At 42.4% G+C, this 19446-nt stretch overlaps 1 protein-coding gene across 1 annotated transcript in view; it reads right to left on the bottom strand.

Moving 5' to 3' along the window:
* FBP2 (fructose-bisphosphatase 2) overlaps nt 1-19446 on the bottom strand; it is a 43541-nt gene that overhangs the window by 2355 nt on the left and 21740 nt on the right. The window contains exons 4-6 of the mRNA XM_043870486.1: nt 15388-15528; nt 8310-8447; nt 1329-1448 (exon numbers count right to left, since the gene is read on the bottom strand). Of these exons, the coding sequence (XP_043726421.1) occupies nt 1329-1448; nt 8310-8447; nt 15388-15528 (399 nt within the window). The remainder of the gene's footprint in view (nt 1-1328; nt 1449-8309; nt 8448-15387; nt 15529-19446) is intronic.

Raw genomic sequence — 19446 nt, 5'->3', positions numbered from 1 at the left:
CAAACTGGTGCTATGTTGGGATGGGATGGGGTGGGGAGTGGGAGGGAGATTCAAGACGGAGGGGATATATGTATACTTATGACTGATTCACGTTGTCATATGGCAGAAACCAACGCAACACTCTAAAGCAATTTTCCTCCAAATAAAATTTAAAAAAAGAAATCAACAGTACTTTGAATATGATACTGTGAATGTAGATCTATATATGCAGTTATATATCTTATGGGAATATTTTTGTAATTATATGTAGATATTTTCTGACTAATTTTAAATCATCTTAATATTAATGCTAAGTCACTTCAGATAGCTAGTAGTAATTAGTCTTAATGTTCTCCTTGTTAGAACTGAGTAGCTGGCAAATGTGGTTCTACTTAAGAATTTCCACATCATCTACTTGATCGCATGTAATACTCCTTAACACTGTTCTGCTCACTAGATTTATCTGTCCAACAAGCTAATATACAAGAGCTAAACTGTCACAGGAAGAGAAATGCTTGATACACCAACCGGCATGTTAAAAATCTTCTCTGTGGTTTCACTTGCTGTGTTAGACTTTATCGTGGCTTTGAATCTGGCATTCCAATAATTCAGATTAGATCACCCACACTGAGAGATGCATATACGTGTGGCTAGTTGTTAGTGTGTCAGAGAATATGCAGACATTTATTTGAATTTGTCTTCTTACCTATGATTCTGTGACTGGCTAAAAATCAGACACCTTTCCATAGCAGGGTCTATTCAAGATAGACGAATTGGATCATAGGACTCCCACTTGATAACACAAGTATTTTAAATTTGGTTTCATAAAGTTGCAATGAGATCTTCCCAGACCTATCTTTACAGGTAGTTCAGAAATTCTTAGCCTGAACTTCTGGGAATTCTCTAGGAAATTCTTGGGTTGACCTCAGGTTATTGTGAACCCCTTGACAACATATGTAATGTGTATGTTTACATGTAATACATTTCATGTAAGTTTCATAAGTTTCATTAAGTTCTCAAGAGGATCTATGATCCAAAATCAGCTGGTAATGAAGCAAAAAGACAGACACAGCATGTGGAAAGTGGGGGATGAACACAGCTGATTCACAGCGAACTGAGGAGCGTGAGAGCCGCAGAAGTGAAGGCCAGTGACAGTCACCAACAACTTCAGCCTCCTCCTTCTCCAGACCTTCTATCACAACCTTGGAAGTCTATTAATGGGATATATGCTTCATTTCTCTTCCACCTGTCCACTCACAGACAGATGGTAGCCAAAAACAGGCGTGATGAGAAAGGGAATTGTGACCGGCTCCCTGAGCAGATTCAGCCAGTGGACAGAGGAGAGTTACCTTGCCCTTCGGACTTTTCTGGTTCGCTGGGTACAGGAAGATCCCTCCATAGACAAGGGTGCGGTGCACATCAGCCACCATGGAGCCCACGTACCTGGCCCCATAGGGAGCACTGCCGTCCTGGAGGATGGAGAGGGGAGAGGCAAGATGCAATGGGTTTAGCAATCAGTCAGCACTTGCTTCAGGTGACACATCCAGTGGGTGTGAGCTCTGCGTTCCAAGTCCTCTTTCCTCTACCCACTAGCTTAGGAATTGAAATTATTATGTAGCTGACCATTCCATTCATTAGGAGTCCCCAAACTTCAACTAGTAATTGGACTCATTAAATGTTGGACTGCTTAAAGTGAGAGACAATATTTGTCCTAAGACAGAAGCTAATGAGAAAAAAAAAACAAAACACTGAAAAAAGAAGTATAGACAAACAGCAACTGCTGGGCTCCTCTGAATCTTCTCCTTGGCCCCCACAGTTCAGAACACTTTTTAGCTTCTTGAAAACCAGATCCCCTTGAACCATGACAACTTTTACACTTAGTGCAGGCAGTGTTTACCCACTGGTAAAATTATTTTAAATACCTTTAGAAATCATTCAAAGAAATAAAATAGCTTCTGTGTAAATGCCAATTTCATTAGTCTTGTAATGAAAAGAAAATCTGCTCTGAAAGAAATAAGTCAAAGTTCATGAGTTCCCTTAAGTAAGGGCATATCAGTAAGGCATGACTATCTGATGAAAGGGCTCCTTCGGGCAGGTTTGCTTTTCCCTCACTCAGTGACCCATGTGAGATTTCTGTGTCTAATCTAATAATTCTCTAACAGGACAAGGAAATACCAAAAATTTTCAGAGCAAATATCCAATGCTTTGTGTGGCATCAGCCACTATAAAATGCATTGATTTTATAAGCATTTATATGCCAAACCCCTCCATCAGTGTGTGACACCCTTGGGGAAAAGACTGTCTGCTTGATCTTGGCATCATTCCCTGAATTCAGCCTGGTGTGGGGCAAAAAGTAGCTGCTGGGGAAATACTTTCTGAAGTGCATACACATGAGATGTCTTGAAAGCACTATTCAGGTTGTATGTTAAAAATTACATGGAAGATTTTGCCTCCTCCATTTTATTTACATAATGATATCAAGTATACAAAACACCTTCAGATGCCAATTAAGAGACTTCTCAATAGGTAAAAGAATGCAGGTCTGAATTGGGGATGAAGAAAATGGACTAACTTGAGTAGCTCAGAGGGTAAAGAGTCTGCCTGCAATTCAGGAGACCCAGGTTCAATCCCTGGGTTGGAAAGATCCCCTGGAGAAGGAAATGGAAACTCACTCCAGTATTCCTGCCTGGAGAATCCCCATAGACAGCAGAACCTGGCAGGCTACAGTCCATGCGGTCGCAAAGAGTCGGACACAACTGAGTGACTTCTTTCACTTTTTGAGGAATATTTAGGAAATAGAGTTGGTAATGTCCAGTAAATGATTAGTTATGGGCATGAGGAAGAGGTAATTCTCTGGATTCCCCAAACTTTGTTGGGAATGAATATGATGGTAGAGGCAGTATAGGTCCAGAGAAGAAAACCAGAAAGTAGTAAACTTGGAAGATGGTGTGTATGGGTGTGTGTGTGTGTGTTTGTGTGTGTGTAGAGTGGTGGGGGGTAGGGAATAGGAGGGTCAGAGTTGGATATGTGGAGTTCTCGGTGTCTGGAGGAGCAAGCAGATCTGAATCCTATCAGAAGAGACTGGATGAGATCACCCTGGGGGGACAAGTGTGAGCCAAAAGGTTTGTTGGGAATAGAGTCCTATATGTACCAAGACTGAAGCATAGGCAGAGGTATGGGAACTAATAAAAGAAGAAGATGGTTAGGAAGATGGATGGAAAACCAGACACAAGGCTAAAGAAGACGAGTTTCATGAAGGACGGGATTGCTGTTGTTGTTGTTTAGCCACCAAATTGTGTCCGACTATTTTGCAATCCCATGGACTATAGCCTGCCAGGCTCCTCTGTCCATGGGATTTCCCAGGCAAGAATACTGGAGTGGGTTGCCATTTCTTTCTCTTGGGAATCTTCCAGACCCAAGGATTGAACCTGTTTCTCCTGCATTAACAGATAGATTCTTTACCACTGAGCCACCAGAGAAGCTGGGAGGGAAGAGTAAACAACCCTAAATGCCATGGAGAGGTCAAATAACATAAGGTGGAAACATGATGCTGGATTTTGTAAAAGAGGATTACAAAGGGCTGATATTGGAGCAAAGAGGGTTAAAGAGGGAATGAAAGGAAAGAAAAACTTTCAAAAAATGAAAACTTTCTTTCCACTTCTGGGTATTTATCCAAAAGAATTGGAAACAGAATCTCAAAGAGATATCTGCATACCCATGTTCACTGAAGCATTATTCACAATAGCCAAGAAGTGGAAGCAGCCTAAGTGTCCACTGATGGATGGATGGATAAGGAAAATGTGGTGTATACACACAGTAGGATATTATTTGGACTTTGAAAAAAAAAAATCTTGTCACTTGCTCAACTGATATCAAGCAGGGCCCTTTGGGGTACCTAGGCACAAAAACTTTCTGTGTCCCCCATTTCTTTGATTATAGGAAGCAGCCTTCATTGAGCCTTCATAACCTTCCCTGAGTTACAAGGGGCAGATTCAAGCAGCTGTTAATCAGAATAGGGAGGGGATGGGAGATCAAGGAGAAACAGTCAAGAGCAGCCTTGGGACAAGGTCCTGTTTTCCCCATCAAAGGATACACACAACAATATCTTTGAACTATTTTGCAGATACTGAAACCCCCTCCAGGTGGGAGAAGACAACAGTTAATGACGGTATGCCGCCCACAAGCACGTAGACCCCAGACCAGTTGGACCTGAAGGTTGATGATGCTGATTCCAACTCAGCTCACCACCAACCCATCAGAAGAATGTCCACAAGCTGATCACGTCCTCTTTGGACAATTGCTACAAAACTTCTCACTATCTTCCCCAAGAGGGGACACATGATTTTGAGGGTATGAGCCTTCTGTGTCCCCCTTTGCTGGAAAGGCAATAAAACTATTCTTTTCTACTTCACCCCAAATTCTGTCTCCAAGGTTCAAGTCGGCACCAGTGTACAGAGAAGCTGAGCTTTAAGCATCACAACATGGGTGAAACTTGAGAACATTGTGCTAAGTGAAATAAGCCAGTCAAAAAAGGCAAATACAACATTATTTCACTTATATGAGGTATCTAAAGTAGTCAAATATATAGAAACACAAAGTAGGATATGGTTACTAGGGATGGGGGTGGGGGGAAGGAGAAGATGGTGAATTGTTGTTCAATGGCTATAGAATTTCAGTTTTGCAAGATGAAAACTATCCTAAAGCTCTGTTGCACAACAGAAGGCCTAGATTTTAATCTTGGCTTTCTCAGTTAAAAGTCACCTTAGACAAGTTACTGAATAGGGAAGAACAACTCTGAATACATACTGTATCTGTTTTTTCTTTTGTTGTTGTTGTTTGTTTTTATTTCAACCTTTGTATCCTATTGCTTTTACCACAAGAATGCTGCCTCTAGGGGATTTTCCTGGTGGTCCAGTGGTTAAAAATTTGCCTTGCAATGCAGGGGACGTGGGTTCAATCCCTGGTCAGGAAACTAAGATCCCACATGCAGAGGTACAACCAAGCCTGCACACCACAACTAGAGAGTCCATGCACCATAACGAAAGATTCCATTTGATGCAATGAAGACGCTGAGTGCTGCAACTAATACCCAATGCAGCTAAGTGAATAATTAACGAAGAACGTATTTGTGATTGATGTTGCCTCTAACTTGAAATATACAGGATAGCCCATTCTCATGGCTCTGACCTTTAGAAGTAATCCTTGGGTCAGGAAGATTCCCTGGAGAAGGGAATGGCAACCTACTCCAGTATTCTTGCCTGGAGAACTCCATGAACAGAGGAGCTTGGGGGGGTTACAGATCATGGGGTTGCAAAGAGTCAGACACGACTGAGCAACTAACACAGAGAGAGAGAAATAAAAAGTTGCAGAACAGAGAATAACATTTGTCTTGTTGGAGATTTACAGGAACATCACATCCTGACCTACCTGGGCAACTGCAAGGACAAAGGATCCTGACACCAAAAAGTTTGCAACAAACAACCACATCCTCTCCCTTTTTAGTATAAAAGAGGCCTGAATTCTAACTCAGGCAAGATGGTTCTTTGGGACACTAGTCCACTATCTTCTTGGTCTGCTGACTTTCCTAATAAAGTTCCTATTCCTTGCCCCAACAACTCGTCTCTTGTTTTATTGGCTTGTCATGTGGCAAGCAGTAAGAGCTTGCACTCCTTAACATTACTTGACTGTTCTGGGCCTCAGTCCCCTTATTTGTAAAATGAGGGTTGTGGTATTAATACTTATCTTGTAATCTGTTGGAGAATTGATGAGTTAGTACATGATAAGCACTTGGAACAGACACAATACACAATAGCTATGATTATCATGGCTAATAGGAGAAACTGCCACTGGTAAGAGACAGAAATAGCAAAGAAGGGCTGCTCTTTCCACAGTGGTGGATGGTGTAGAAAAGTGCTGGTCCACTTCCCATCTCCTTGGGGTGCAAGAGCAGCCAAAACACAAAGACCCTGCCAGAAAGCAATGGCCTCTGGAAGAATGAGGAGTGGAAGGGACACTGCCTGCACACCCTGGAGATGGGCTTCCCAGGGCAAAACTACAGGACAGCAAAGGGACTTCTTTTCAAAACAGAATATTCTATTTTCTTTCCTTTTTTAAGTGTAAGAGTAAACACTTCTTATTTAAACACGTATTATTTAAAATAAGGAAGAAGAAATCACAACATATTACACATCTTTAAAAGCTGACTCTTACTATACTAAACACCATAAAATCCAGAAAAAGAATATAGTATTTTTTATTAATTAACTACTTGATATGCTTTTTCCCCTTCAATTTTCTTGGTTGTATACTCTTTGATTGCCTCTGCAAATGACAATGGTTTTTGCAATAATTTCCAGAAAGAGTTACAATGATTTCTTTTCAGTGACATGTTGCACATATTCATACATCAGAGAAAGTCAAGAACTCCATAATATTAACTTCTAGAAACCACTATTAACAAGATGGCACATTTTGAAGACATTTTATTCATACACACATCCTATATATACATATGTGTATGCAGAAATACATTCACATGTATTTAATGGTGTAATCCATTTTGTTGACTGCCTATCTTGTGGACATGTCTCACTACCAATATATAAAGCAGGACTTAAATTTCTAATAGATGAATAGCTGTGTGGCACAACACTTTACTAGAATATTGTGAATGCCCCAGCCAACCCTTCCTATTGGATACTTCAGTTGTTCCTTCGTTGTTGTTATAAAACAATACTGCAGTGACATATCCTTGTTCATTTATCTCTGTTTTTATTTGATCAATTGGTTTTTTAGGATCAGTTTCCGGGGAAAATTTAGGATTAACTGAGTCCAAAGATATGAATATTTAATATTGGAAATCATACTGTCAGATTGCCCCACCCAGAAAGTTTGGGAAGTGAGGGGGGACATTTAAGTTTCCTTTAATATTTATAAGAGTACTTATTTTCCCACACCACTGAGCACTATACATCTGTTGAATCTGTGCAAATCTCAAATGTGGAAATGATGTTGTATTTTAATTTGCATTTCTTTTTTATTAGCATCTTCCAATTTGTTAACTGGACATTCCTGCTTCTCTCATGACTTGCATGAGTGTGCCCTTTGACTGGTTTTCTGTTTGGGTGTTCATCCTTGGATTTGGGTCCTCGTGTAGTCAGACTCTTCACCTGTTGTTGGTCAAACATGGATGACTCCTTTGTTTCTCAGTTTGAAACTTCTCCTTCAAAAGGATTTATGGTTTTGTTTTTTGTTTTGTGTGTGTGTGTGTGTGCCTAAGAGTTTGGTTTTCCAGTGGTAAAATAAGTATCTTCCTTTATGGATTCTAGAAGAGGTATGTTTTACCTTAGAATGGGAACCATTGTGAAATTATAGCCAAGACTGGGAAGTTGTAAATAAATAATTTTGACTTTATCAACCTCACAATCCATATCCTATTACTTCTGCCCTTAAGACACCTAAGGGGCTTCCCTGGTGGCTCAGACGATAAAGCGGATGGGCTTGTGTGAGATGACAAAGGAGAGATACTGGAAACCGCACTTCTAAGATTTTTGCTTCAAGAACAAACAAGAGGGAAAGAAGAAAACTCTCTAAAGCTTCAGTCTGAGGCAGCAGAAGTATGTCCAGCATCCTGCTGACCAAGTGCTCTGGACTCCATGGAATCCTGAGCACTTTCTGCCTAGAGCTTGTGAAGCGCTTCCAGGGACAGCCAGGCTGGCACCTCACACCACTGTCCTTCCAGTCCCTTCCAGTGTGGGTCAGACTTCACACTCTAGACCTGGAAACACTGTGACTCCCTCCCACATTTGTCTTAATAGGGCTTTTTGTATGGCAGGCATACTTATTGGATTGTTTGGGCTGTATTAATAGCCACATGAAGTCTAGGACTCGGTGTTCACCCTTAGAGCCAAAGACCTTTCTAAAACTTGGAGTAAACACCATGTCCTAATGTTAGACCACGTGAAAGGGACCTTCACTTAAATATAACCGAGTGACCAGAATCTACACCATGGCAGCTCGGCAAAAGATGAGAGATGCTCTGGCCTAAAACTCTGGATTTTGAAAAATTGGTCTCTGCCTTCTTCATAGACAATTTCTCCTGGATAAACCAACCCTAACCTAGAAAGTAATACCATTAGTAGGAAATTTTAGCTATCAAAGAAAGATATTGATTGCTAATGAAGAAAGTCAGAGTCCGCCATGCTCACACTGGCCAAAGCCACAAACAGGGGCAACAACCTCTTTCAGCCAGCCCCCCACAGCCATTTCCCAAACAGGAACCCACTGAGACAGTCTTCTCCCTGCTTCTGCTTCAGGCTTTCTTCACTCACCTCAGGAAACTTCTTTTTCTGCACATATTCTGTGGTGGCAGCATCAAAATATTTGGCATAGCCCTCGTTGAGGCTGTAAATCTTTCCTTTCTTTTTAATCTTGACATCTTTTTCCACCAAGACAAATTCACCAAGAGCCTAGAAAGGTGAAGGGAAATACCAGGAAGAAGAGAGATATCAGGAACCAGAAGTCAATAGCACACACTCCAATAACCAGAGAACAATAACTGAGGTGGACCTGCTGGAAGGACCCAGGGGGTAGCGAGGTCCTCCTGTAGCCTGTCCAGCGATGTTTTTATGAGACTTACAAAGAACAGGGACAATGTGGAGCCTGCACAGGTCGCACAAGCTGTGATATAACAAAAAATAAAATAAGTCAAAGGAATAAGAAGGAAAATTTCCCTTGTAACTCTCACTGTAGCTAGACTACTCATTTGTAAAGAACCTAGCTGTATTTATCCCCTCAAGTTCTCATCCCCAGTTAATCCTTAATGTTTTCAGGAAGATTTGGGCCATCAACAATGAGAGGAAGAAGTTACACAGATGGGATTTGTCATGAAAGTGGGGATGTAATTAGACCACTAGTTTGTGGTCCAGTTATTTTATCTTAATGACTCAATCTTGGAAGCCATTCAAATTTCCTTGCATCCCTAAGGACTTCCCTAGTGGTCCGGTGGTTAAGACTCCATGTTTCCAGTGCAGGGGGCGTAGGTTTGATCCCTGGTGGGGATCCTGAAAGCTGCACTTCACAGCAAAAAAAAGAACAAAAAAAAAGCAAAGTTCCTTGTACCCCAAGTATTCTTATACAGGCTAAAGAGGAAATCCCTTCAATCAGAAACTGTATTCACTTGGCATGAAGAATCATTGATAAAATTTATTTTCATCCTCAGAATTACTAACAAAAGTGCCCCATCTCCCTATAGCCACCTGGTCCCTTTCTGCAGGGCATCCCTCAGGTATCTCTTTACCTGAGAGCTGATGGTCTCATCTCTAGGGCGGCAATCAGCTAGCTGCAAATTCACTTTGAAAGGCTCGATGTCTCACTAAGTCACTAGGAAGGAAATCAAGACCTGGAAATCTAATCAGTTCTGATTAAACTTTGAAGACTGAGAAAGGAAAAATCCCCTAAGATGACAGCTCACAGCTAGAAGATTCCTAATGAACATTGACAACACTCTGACAAAGAGACAAGGCTACACTGACCGTGTCTGAAATAAGACAATGACAAGGATACTCAACCGCAAAAATAACCAAACACACTTCTCTTCTGTGAAATGTGAGTACTGACTGCTTATTTACCAATGAATCTTCACCCTCACTTTAACCTTCCCACCTCCTAGATAAAAATTGAGATACAAAATCATTAATTGTACCCACATCTAGACAATACCCAATCCAGAATTGACCCTCTCTTTTTCAAACCTTCCTTAGAATCATCAAGCAAAAGCCCATGTTCTATATACAATAAGACCATGCCAACCTCCTCTCTCATCTGAATGAGACTGTTGAATGGCATCACCAACTCGATGGACATGAGTTTGAGCAAGCTCTGGGAGTTAGTGATGGACAGGGGTCTTGGCATGCTGCAGTCCATGGGGTCGCAAAGAGTTGGACACAACTGAGCAACTGAACTGAACTGAACACCCTCTCAGCACGAGGTCTCATGGTTCTTCTAGAATGCCTTCTCCCAGGCTTAGTAAACCCAGCTTCTTAGGGAAGTTCTTGACAGTCTCTGGATCATGAACTTTAGTAACCTGCTCTAGACATTTGTTGCTTTGGAGTAGCTCAGCGTGGAGTTTCACTTTTTAAAAGCACCTGAACTTCCTTTGAATAATCAACGCTTCCTATTGGATGCCAGTCTAGAAAGACTCTAAGCTGGACCTCCCCTAGCCCAAGGTCAAGTACCTGACTTGGCTTGGTATTAGCAAAATATTAGCAAAGTATTAGCAACATAATTACTCCTCCCTGGCATTTGAAACCTGAGTGAGAGACACAGCATCATGGGTGGTGTCCAGACCAGGGGCAGTGCTGTGGGACTGGTCCTGGGAATCCTGTCTCCTAGGCCTGCCCATCTCTAACCTGGGGCCTCAGCTTTCCTGTTAATGCAATAACACCCTCAACTTAGTTAAGCCAAGATCCTTGACTCTTTTAGTTCAGTCACTCAGTCGTGTCTGACGCTTTGCGACCCCATGGACTGCAGCACACCAGGTTTCCCTGTCCATCACCATCTCCCAGAGCCTGCTTAAACTCATGTCCATTGAGTCGGTGATACCATCCAACCATCCTCTGTCATCCCCTTCTCTTCCTGCCATCAGTCTTTCTCAGCATCAGGGTCTTTTCTAATGAGTCGGCTCTTCGCATCAGGTGGCCAAAGTATTGGAGCTTCAATTTCAGCATCAGTCCTTCCAATGAATATTCAGAGTTGATTTCCTTTAGGATTGACTGGTTTGATCTCTTTGCTGTCCAAGGGACTCTCAAGGGTATTCTCCAGCACCACAAAGATCAAGACAGATACACAACTGTTGTCTAAATAATGTCTTCACTTGTTTATCCACCCCAGGGCTGGGAATGTGGACACTCAGGCCCCTGACGAGTTGTTCTCTATTGTGGGATGAAGATGGTTGTGGAGTCTTACTCCAACCTGGAAAATATATACCTTTGTTCTGACTGTGATCACTAGCACCCATCGTGCATACAAATGGCCTTCCACAACTTGGACAAGAGGGCACCTGATGATCAGGCACCATATCCCTGCCATTCGGAAATTATATCTGCCATATGTAAACAAATATGTCTCATTGTGGCTTAGACCACAGTTGAGGGTTTGGTTAAGTGAGGTAATCCCTCTGTACCTGAACAAAATTTGTGCTTTGACAAAATCAAATTACCAGCTCTGCAAACTCACAGATTAGGGAGGCTCTGGTTGCCCCATCAAGGAACTCTGTCTTGTGAGGCCCTGCCTGAATAACGTGCAGGCCACCCTCCATGGTTTTCTATCTGTAACAAGTGCCATATGCTGTTTCAACCTCTCAGACAGGTCCTAAGCTTCATACATAGGGTCCTTGTTCAAGTGTCCTTTGTGGGTTTTCAGGCTAATAAAGAGAGCTCAGCAGAGAGCGTGTGACAATTGATACAGGAGGGAAGTGGACAGGGCACAGTCTTTAAAAGAATGACATAATACGAGGACACAAAATAAACTGACTAGAACCAAATAGGTCCAAGATGGCAGACAGAGTCGACATTCACTAGACCTTGAGCCTCAGTGCACATTAGCAAACTAATATGATACACCCACAGGCACCATGACCAGAGCTGTGTGCTCTCTCATGCATCAGCATGTAAACTCCTGACAGACAGTTCCTGTTTGACCAGTGTGTTATCTCCCTCCACTACCTAGAATGGTATCTGAGGACTCACTGGATGCTCAATCAGTTCAGTTGCTCAGTCGTGTCCAACTCTTTGCGACCCCACAGACTGCAGCATGTCAGGCCTCCCTGTCTGTCATCAACTCCTGGAGTCCACTCAAACTCATGTCCAGTGAGTCAGTGATGCCATCCAACCATCTCATCCTCTGTTTTCCCCTTCTCCTCTTGCTTTCAATCTTTCCCAACATCAGGGTCTCTTCCAATGACTTAGCTCTTCACATGAGGTGGCCAAAGTATTGGAGTTTCAGCTTCAGTATCAATCCTTCCAATGAACACCCAGGACTGATCTCCTTTAGGATGGACTGGTTGGACCTCCTTGCAGTCCAAGGGACTCTCAAGAATCTTCTCCAACACCACAGTTCAAAAGCATCAATTCTTCAGTGCTCAGCTTTCTTTATAGTCCAACTCTCACATCCATACGTGACTACTGGAAGAAGCATAGGCTTGACTAGATGGACCTTTGTTGGCAAAGTAATGTCTCTGCTTTTTAACATGCTATCTAGGTTGGTCATAACTTTTCTTCCAAAGAGTAAGCATCTTTTAATTTCATGGCTGCAGTCAGCATCTGCAGTGATTTTGGAGCCCCAAAGAAATAAAGTCAGCCACTGTTTCCACTGTTTCCCCATCTATTTGCCATGAAGTGATGTGACCAGATGCCATGATCTTCTTTTTCTGAATGTTGAATTTTAAGCCAACTTTTTCACTCTCCTCTTTCACTTTCATCAAGAGGCTCTTTAGTTCTTCTTCACTTTCTGCCATAAGGGTGATGTCATCTGCATATCTGAGGTTATTGATATTTCTCCCGGCAATGTTGATTCCAGCTTGTGCTTCATCCAGCCCAGCGTTTCTCATGATGTACTCTGCATATAAGTTAAATAAGCAGGGTGACAATATACAGCCTTGACGTACTCCTTTTCCTATTTGGTACCAGTCTGTTGTTCCATGTCCAGTTCTAACTGTTCCTTCCTAACCTACATACAGATTTCTCAAGAGGCAGGTCAGGTGGTCTGGTCTTTCCATCTCTTTCAGAATTCTCCACAGTTTATTGTGATCCACACAGTCAAAGGTTTTGGCATAGTCAATAAAGCAGAAATAGATGTTTTTCTGGAACTCTATAGCTTTTTCGATGATTCAGCGGGTGTTGACAATTGGATCTCTGGTTCCTCTGCCTTTCCTAAAACCCGCTTGAACATCTGGAAGTTCTCAATAAACACCTGTAATTTCAAATTAAATTGAAATACTGAACACCTGCTTTTGATTCATGGAATACTGGAAACTTTGAAATGGGCTTTGACCAAAATTATCTGAGTTTTCACAAGACCTGATTATATTTGTCAAAGGAGTTCACAAGTGATAGGCAAAGTCTCCAGCATTTAAAAGAGAAATTCTTTAAGTTACACATATTGTCAAAAATTTCTCCTGAACATGTTTTTTTTTTTTTAGATTTTACATGTTTATTAAAATTAATCTTTCATTCTTTCATCAAGAGGCTCTTTAGTTCTTCTTCACTTTCTGCCATAAGGATGGTGTCATCTTCATATCTGAGGTTATTGATATTTCTCCCAGCAATCTTAATTCCAACTTGTGCTTCATCCAGCCAAGCATTTCTCATGCTGTACTCTGCATATAAGTTAAATAAGCAGTGTGAACTAAAGAGCCTCTTAATGAAAGTGAAAGAGGAGAGTGAAACAGTTGGCTTAAAACTCAACATTCAGAAAACGAAGATCATGGCATCTGGTCCCATCACTTCATGGCAAATAGATGGGGAAACAATGGAAACAGTGAGATTTTACTTTGGGGGGCTCCAAAATCACTGCAGATGCTGACTGCAGTCATGAAATTAAAAGATGCTTGCTCATTGGAAGAAACGCTATGACCAACCTAGACAGCATATTAAAAAGCAGAGGCATTACTTTGCCAACAAAGGTCCATCTAGTCAAAACTATGGTTTTTCCAGTAGTCACGTATGGATATGAGAGTTGGACTATAAAGAAAGCTGAGCACCTAAGAATTGATGCTTTTGAACTACGGTGTTGGAGAAGATTCTTGAGAGTCCCTTGGACTGCAAGGAGATCCAACCAGTCCATCCTAAAGGAAAATCAGCCCTGAATATTCATTGGAAGGACTGATGCTGAAGTTGTACTCCAGTACTTTGGCCACCTGATGTGAAGACCTGACTCATTGGAAAAGACCCTGATGCTGGGAAAGATTGAAGGCAGGAAGAGAAGAGGATGACAGAGAATGAGATAGTTGGATGGCATCACCAACTATCACCAACTATATGGACATGAGTTTGAGTAAGCTCCAGGAGTTGTTGATGGATAGGGAGGCCTGGCATGCTGCAGTCCATGGGTCGAAAAGAGTCAGACACGACTGAGAGACTGAACTGAACTGAACTGAATCTTTCATTCTAGCTGCTGCTGCTGCTGCTAAGTCACTTCAGTCGTGTCCGACTCTGTGCGACCCCATAGGCGGCAGCCCACCAGGCTCCCCTGTCCCTGGGATTCTCCAGGCAAGAATACTGGAGTGGATTGCCATTTCATTCTAGAGGCCCCCCAAAATCATTTATTCTCAGAATAGATATCTTGCTTTTGTGAAATGATGAATTAGCTTGATCATAGCATTACAAAAGAGTTTCATAGTTAGCAAGTAAACGTATGTGTAGTAAATTTATTTATTGTTTTTAGTATTTTCCATTGACATGAAAAATTTTAAGAACAGTTGATCTGAACATTTTTAGTGTACATTTGCCATGAAGGCTCAATCTTTGTTTTTGAACTCTGTGTCTTTATCCAATTACTTCTTCCAATCAGCACTGTGTTATATTTTTCATCTACCCAGAGGTTGTGCTTCTTCCTCTTCTGCTACTGCTATTTTATCATTGTGGGAAGTGTGGAGAATAACACAGTTTCTGATAAAACAGCTTTCTACCAGTGACTCCTCCTTTTGGGAAGAACATGTATATTAGGGGACATCCTCCAAACTGGTGTCCAATAGGGTAACAGCAGTCCAGTAGTCACGTGTAGTTACTTAAATTAATTAAAATGAAATAAAATGTAAAAACCCAGTTTCTCAGTCACACTAACTCACTGCAAATGTTCAGTGGTCACAAAAGGCTAGTGGCCACCATACCAGACAGCATAGATTACAGAGCATAATCATTATCACAGAAAATTCTACCAGATGGTTCTACTGTAAAGAATCCATGTTTGGGACTTCCTTGGTGGTTCAGAGGTTAAGATTCTACCTTTCCAATGTAGGGTCACCAGTTGGATCCCTGGTCAGGGAACTAAGACCCTGCATGTTGCACAAAGCAGCCAAAAACAAACAAACAAATAAAAAGAATCTGTTTCTGCCTGGAAATTGGCAGCATTGAGATTCTTAAGTCATTGTAGTTCCACAAACCACAGAAGCTGAATATATTTTTTTGATAATAAATTCCTCACAAACAGGACCTAAGTGATACATTTGACCATGTAGAACCCCTCAAGTACCCTCCCATGAACAGAGATCTTAATGTTTTTAGATGATGCTGTTGGTCCCCCAAACCAGACTCTCTGGCCCCCAAAGCAAGCATTAGGAATAACCAGTAAATTATCCCAGGGGACAGGAATGAAAGCACAAAGGCTCATATTTCATCACCAGGTACCTACTGGGTCCAGCATGAAGAGGTCCACTCCTTGCCCCGTGGAAAGAGCCACTAGGGTTGCACTTCCGTAGAGCGCATAGCCAGCAGCCACAATGTTGCGACCTGGCTGCAGGGCATCCTTTTCAGAAGGCTCATCCTCTGAGGTCTGCAAAAAAGAGTAAGAGAAACATTACTGTCTCTGGAGAGAGCCCTTTGCCAGAGGCGGCATCACCGACTCGATGGACATGAGTTTGAGCAAGCTCTGGGAGCTGGTAATGGACAGGGGCGCTTGGTGTGCTGCAGTCCATGGGGCTGCAAAGAGTCAGGCACAACTGAGCGACTGAACTGAACTGAACTGCATATCAGATCTGCTTGAACCATGGAAGGAAGTGCGCTTCCCAGATTTCCAAGCTGCAGTAAAGCGAGCTGGAGAAAACGAGTTGCCATGTTACTGACTGGGTCTAGCTGAGCCATTGCAAAGGCCATTCTTGGACTTCTCCATTTCCTGAACATAGCTGTCTCTATCCTGCCAAGAACAGCATGCCAAGGTGCTAAGATCACAGCCTCTCTTAAAAATCATAAGCCATGCTCCTTAATGATTATAATGACCACAGTCATTGAGCTCTGATTTTGTGCAGTATCTCATTTTACATACACAACAGCACTCCGAGATAGGTATATTTATGGTCTCCATCATCCAGATGAAAAACTCAGAGCCTGAGTGATTAGATAATTCACCCAACATCAAGCAGAACTGGAATCAACCCAGGCAGCTGCCCCTTCAAGGCCCTGCCCCTGCCTGTTCACACCCCCAGGGCCCAAGTCTACAAATCTGGACATTTTCATGAGGAAGCCTCTCTTGTCAGCTAACAGTGATAACAGTGTGCATGGAAGTGGGAATTCAGTGAGACAAGATGAGGTAGGCATCCAAGGAAGAAGCAGCAGAGGTTCTTGATGGAAGGGGAGAGCTGCAGATGAGACTGGATTTCAAAACCTGCTTTTCCAAGGATCCCTTGAAGGGCTTGTCCTCCCCTACTTTCTTATGTTCAAAAAGGCAAGGAATCAAATCTTATGAATTTGGAAAAAAGGAGAGTGAACTTCCTGCCCTCACTGTAAGGAGCTGACTGGATGGCAGAAGGAGAGGCAGGAACATGGCCACTGGGCTTGCTCAGTTCTTTTTCCACCGTCGTCTAAGATTCTGACTACACTGCATACACTTTGGAAGCAGTGGGGGAGGGGGGAATGTTTGCAGGAACACTAGGGCTCTGGTTCTACACCCTAACATCATTATGGATGGCAAATGTGAGAGGAGCTTTGAAGGAAAAGTGAATGGGCAGATCTGAATGAACTATTTTCAGAGCAACAGATCCAGCTAGCTTCATCTTCACACACTGAGCAAATAAGTATGACATATGTGACAAGCTGAGGCTCCAAACTTGCTTCCCAAAGATCACCATATCCAGAGGCTGTGCTGCTTCCTATGCAAGGATCAAATGAAAAATTGTTGGTCTTACTGCTTCGACTGTCATTCGATTTTCTCCCATCTGTTTACTAGAGTAGCTGCCACAGATATTCAGCTAGAGGCTGTGTTCTCTCTAGACACCAGTGAGTTTTGGCTAAAATGTTAGGGGAAACACTGATTGAAACCACCCACATTGGTCAGGCACGATAGTAACCTCTTGCATGAGTTATTTAAGCCAGGAAGTCCTGATAAGGAACACAGAACTAACAAGCCACCACCAACTGGAAGAGTTGGGAAAAGGTCAAAAGGAGATACCACATGTCCTGTCACCCTCTCAAAATCTTCCTTGATGGAATCCACCTTGGCTGAGCAATGTGTGCACCAGTAGGAAGGACCCAAAGTCAGAATGATTGGCCAGAGATGACCAGGAAATTAATCCCATCCCCATAAAACCCAAGACTGAGATTGGGAGCCACGTGGCAGAGCAGTCCTGGGTTCCCTCACTCTCTTGCTCATAACCGGGGCAGCCCTTCCCGATAAAGTCTCTTGCTCTGTCAGCATTTGTGTCTCCTCAGACAATTCACTTCTGAGTGTTAGACAAGAGCCCACTCTTGGGCCCTGCAAGGGATCTCCCTTCCTGCAACAAAAAGACAGGTCCAGAAATACTACATAGAGATTTCCTCCTGAGCAGAAAATTCCAGAGAGCTGGAAACTGATGGAAGTGAAAGATAACACATTTAAAGTTAGGAAGACCGATTTGGTGATTATGTTCATAGGAAAGAGAATGATTGAGCTTGAATATTATACACACATTGGAAGCATGTCCATTATGAGAAGTAACTCTTGAAAAAAATTTTTTTTGGAGGGGGCCAAGCCATATGCCAGCAAATTTGTAAAACTCAGCAGTGGCCACAGGACTGGAAAAGGTCAGTTTTCATTCCAATTCTAAGAAAGGCAATCCCAAAGAATGCTCAAACTACCGCACAATTGCACTCATCTCACACGCTAGTAAGGTAATGCTCAAAATTCTCCAAGCCAGGCTTCAGCAATACGTGAACTGAGAACTTCCAGATGTACAAGCTGGTTTTAGAAAAGGCTGAGGAACCAGAGATCAAATTGCCAATATCTGCTGGATCATCAAAAAAGCAAGAGAGTTCCAGAAACACATCTATTTCTGCTTTATTGACTATGCCAAAGTCTTCGACTGTGTGGATCACAATAAACTGTGGGAAATTCTGAAAGAGATGGGAATACCAGACCACCTGACCTGCCTCTTGAGAAATCTGTATGTCGGTCAGGAAGCAACAGTTAGAACTGGACATGGAACAACAGACTGGTACCAAATAGGAAAAGGAGTACATCAAGGCTGTATATTGTCACCCTGCTTATTTAACTTATATGCAGAGTACATCATGAGAAACGCTGGGCTGGAGGAAGCACAAGCCGGAATCAAGATTGTTGGGAGAAATATCAATAACCTCAGATATGCAGATGACACCACCCTTATGGCAGAGAGTGAAGAGGAACTGAAAAGCTTCTTGATGAAACTGAAAGAGGAGAGTGGAAAAGTTGGCTTAAAGCTCAACATTCGGAAAACTAAGATCAGGGCATCTGGTCCCATCACCTCATGGGAAATAGATGGTGAAACAGTGGAAACAGTGTCAGACTTTATTTTTTTGGGCTCCAAAATCACTGCAGATGGTGACTGCAGCCATGAAATTAAAAGACACTTACTCCTTGGAAGGAAAGTTATGACCAACCTAGATAGCATATTAAAAAGCAAAGACATTACTTTGCCAGCAAAGGTCCATCTGTTCAAGGCTATGGTTTTTCCAGTGGTCATGTATGGATGTGAGAGTTGGACTGTGAAGAAAGCTGAGCACCGAAAAATTGATGCTTTTGAACTGTGGTGTTGGAGAAGACTCTTGAGAGTCCCTTGGACTGCAAGGAGATCCAACCAGTCCATCCTAAAGGAGGTCAGTCCTGAGTGTTCATTGGATGGACTGATGCTGAAGCTGAAACTCCAATACTTTGGCCACCTCATGAGAAGAGTTGACTCACTGGAAAAGACCCTGATGCTGGGAGGGGTCGGGGGCAGGAGGAGAAGGGGATGACAGAGGATGAGATGGCTGGATGGCATCACCGACTCGACGGGCATGAGTTTGAATAAACTCCGGGAGTTGGTGATGGACAGGGAGGCCTGGCGTGCTGCAATTCATGGGGTCGCAAAGAGTCGGACATGACCGAGCGACTGAAATGAACTGAACTGAACTGAACTGAAGCCATGTGGCTTGTAGGATCTTAGTTCGCCAACCAGGGATTTTTAACCTGGGCCCCCAGGAATGAAATCATGGAGCCCTAACTACTGGACCATCAGGAAGTTCCTGAAAAAAAAATTTCAAGGTAAAAAAATAAGTTGTAATTATATGAGATTTTATATCTTTTAAAGTACTCTCAGGGAGAAAGAAATTTTCCTCTACCCTTTTAAGTTCTCCAGGCTCTTCTAAGAATTAGACTGATATGAGACAAATTAACAGGATTAAAAAAAAAAAGGTTTAGTAATAAGTTTACATGGGAGAGACCCAGGAAAATTGTAACTCACCAAAATGTCTAAAGCCCTCA

Source organism: Cervus elaphus, chromosome 16 (assembly GCF_910594005.1).
Source record: "Cervus elaphus chromosome 16, mCerEla1.1, whole genome shotgun sequence".
Lineage (NCBI taxonomy): Eukaryota > Metazoa > Chordata > Mammalia > Artiodactyla > Cervidae > Cervus > Cervus elaphus.
The sequence above is the reverse complement of the archived record's forward strand: the minus strand, read 5'-3'. Positions and strand labels throughout refer to the sequence as shown.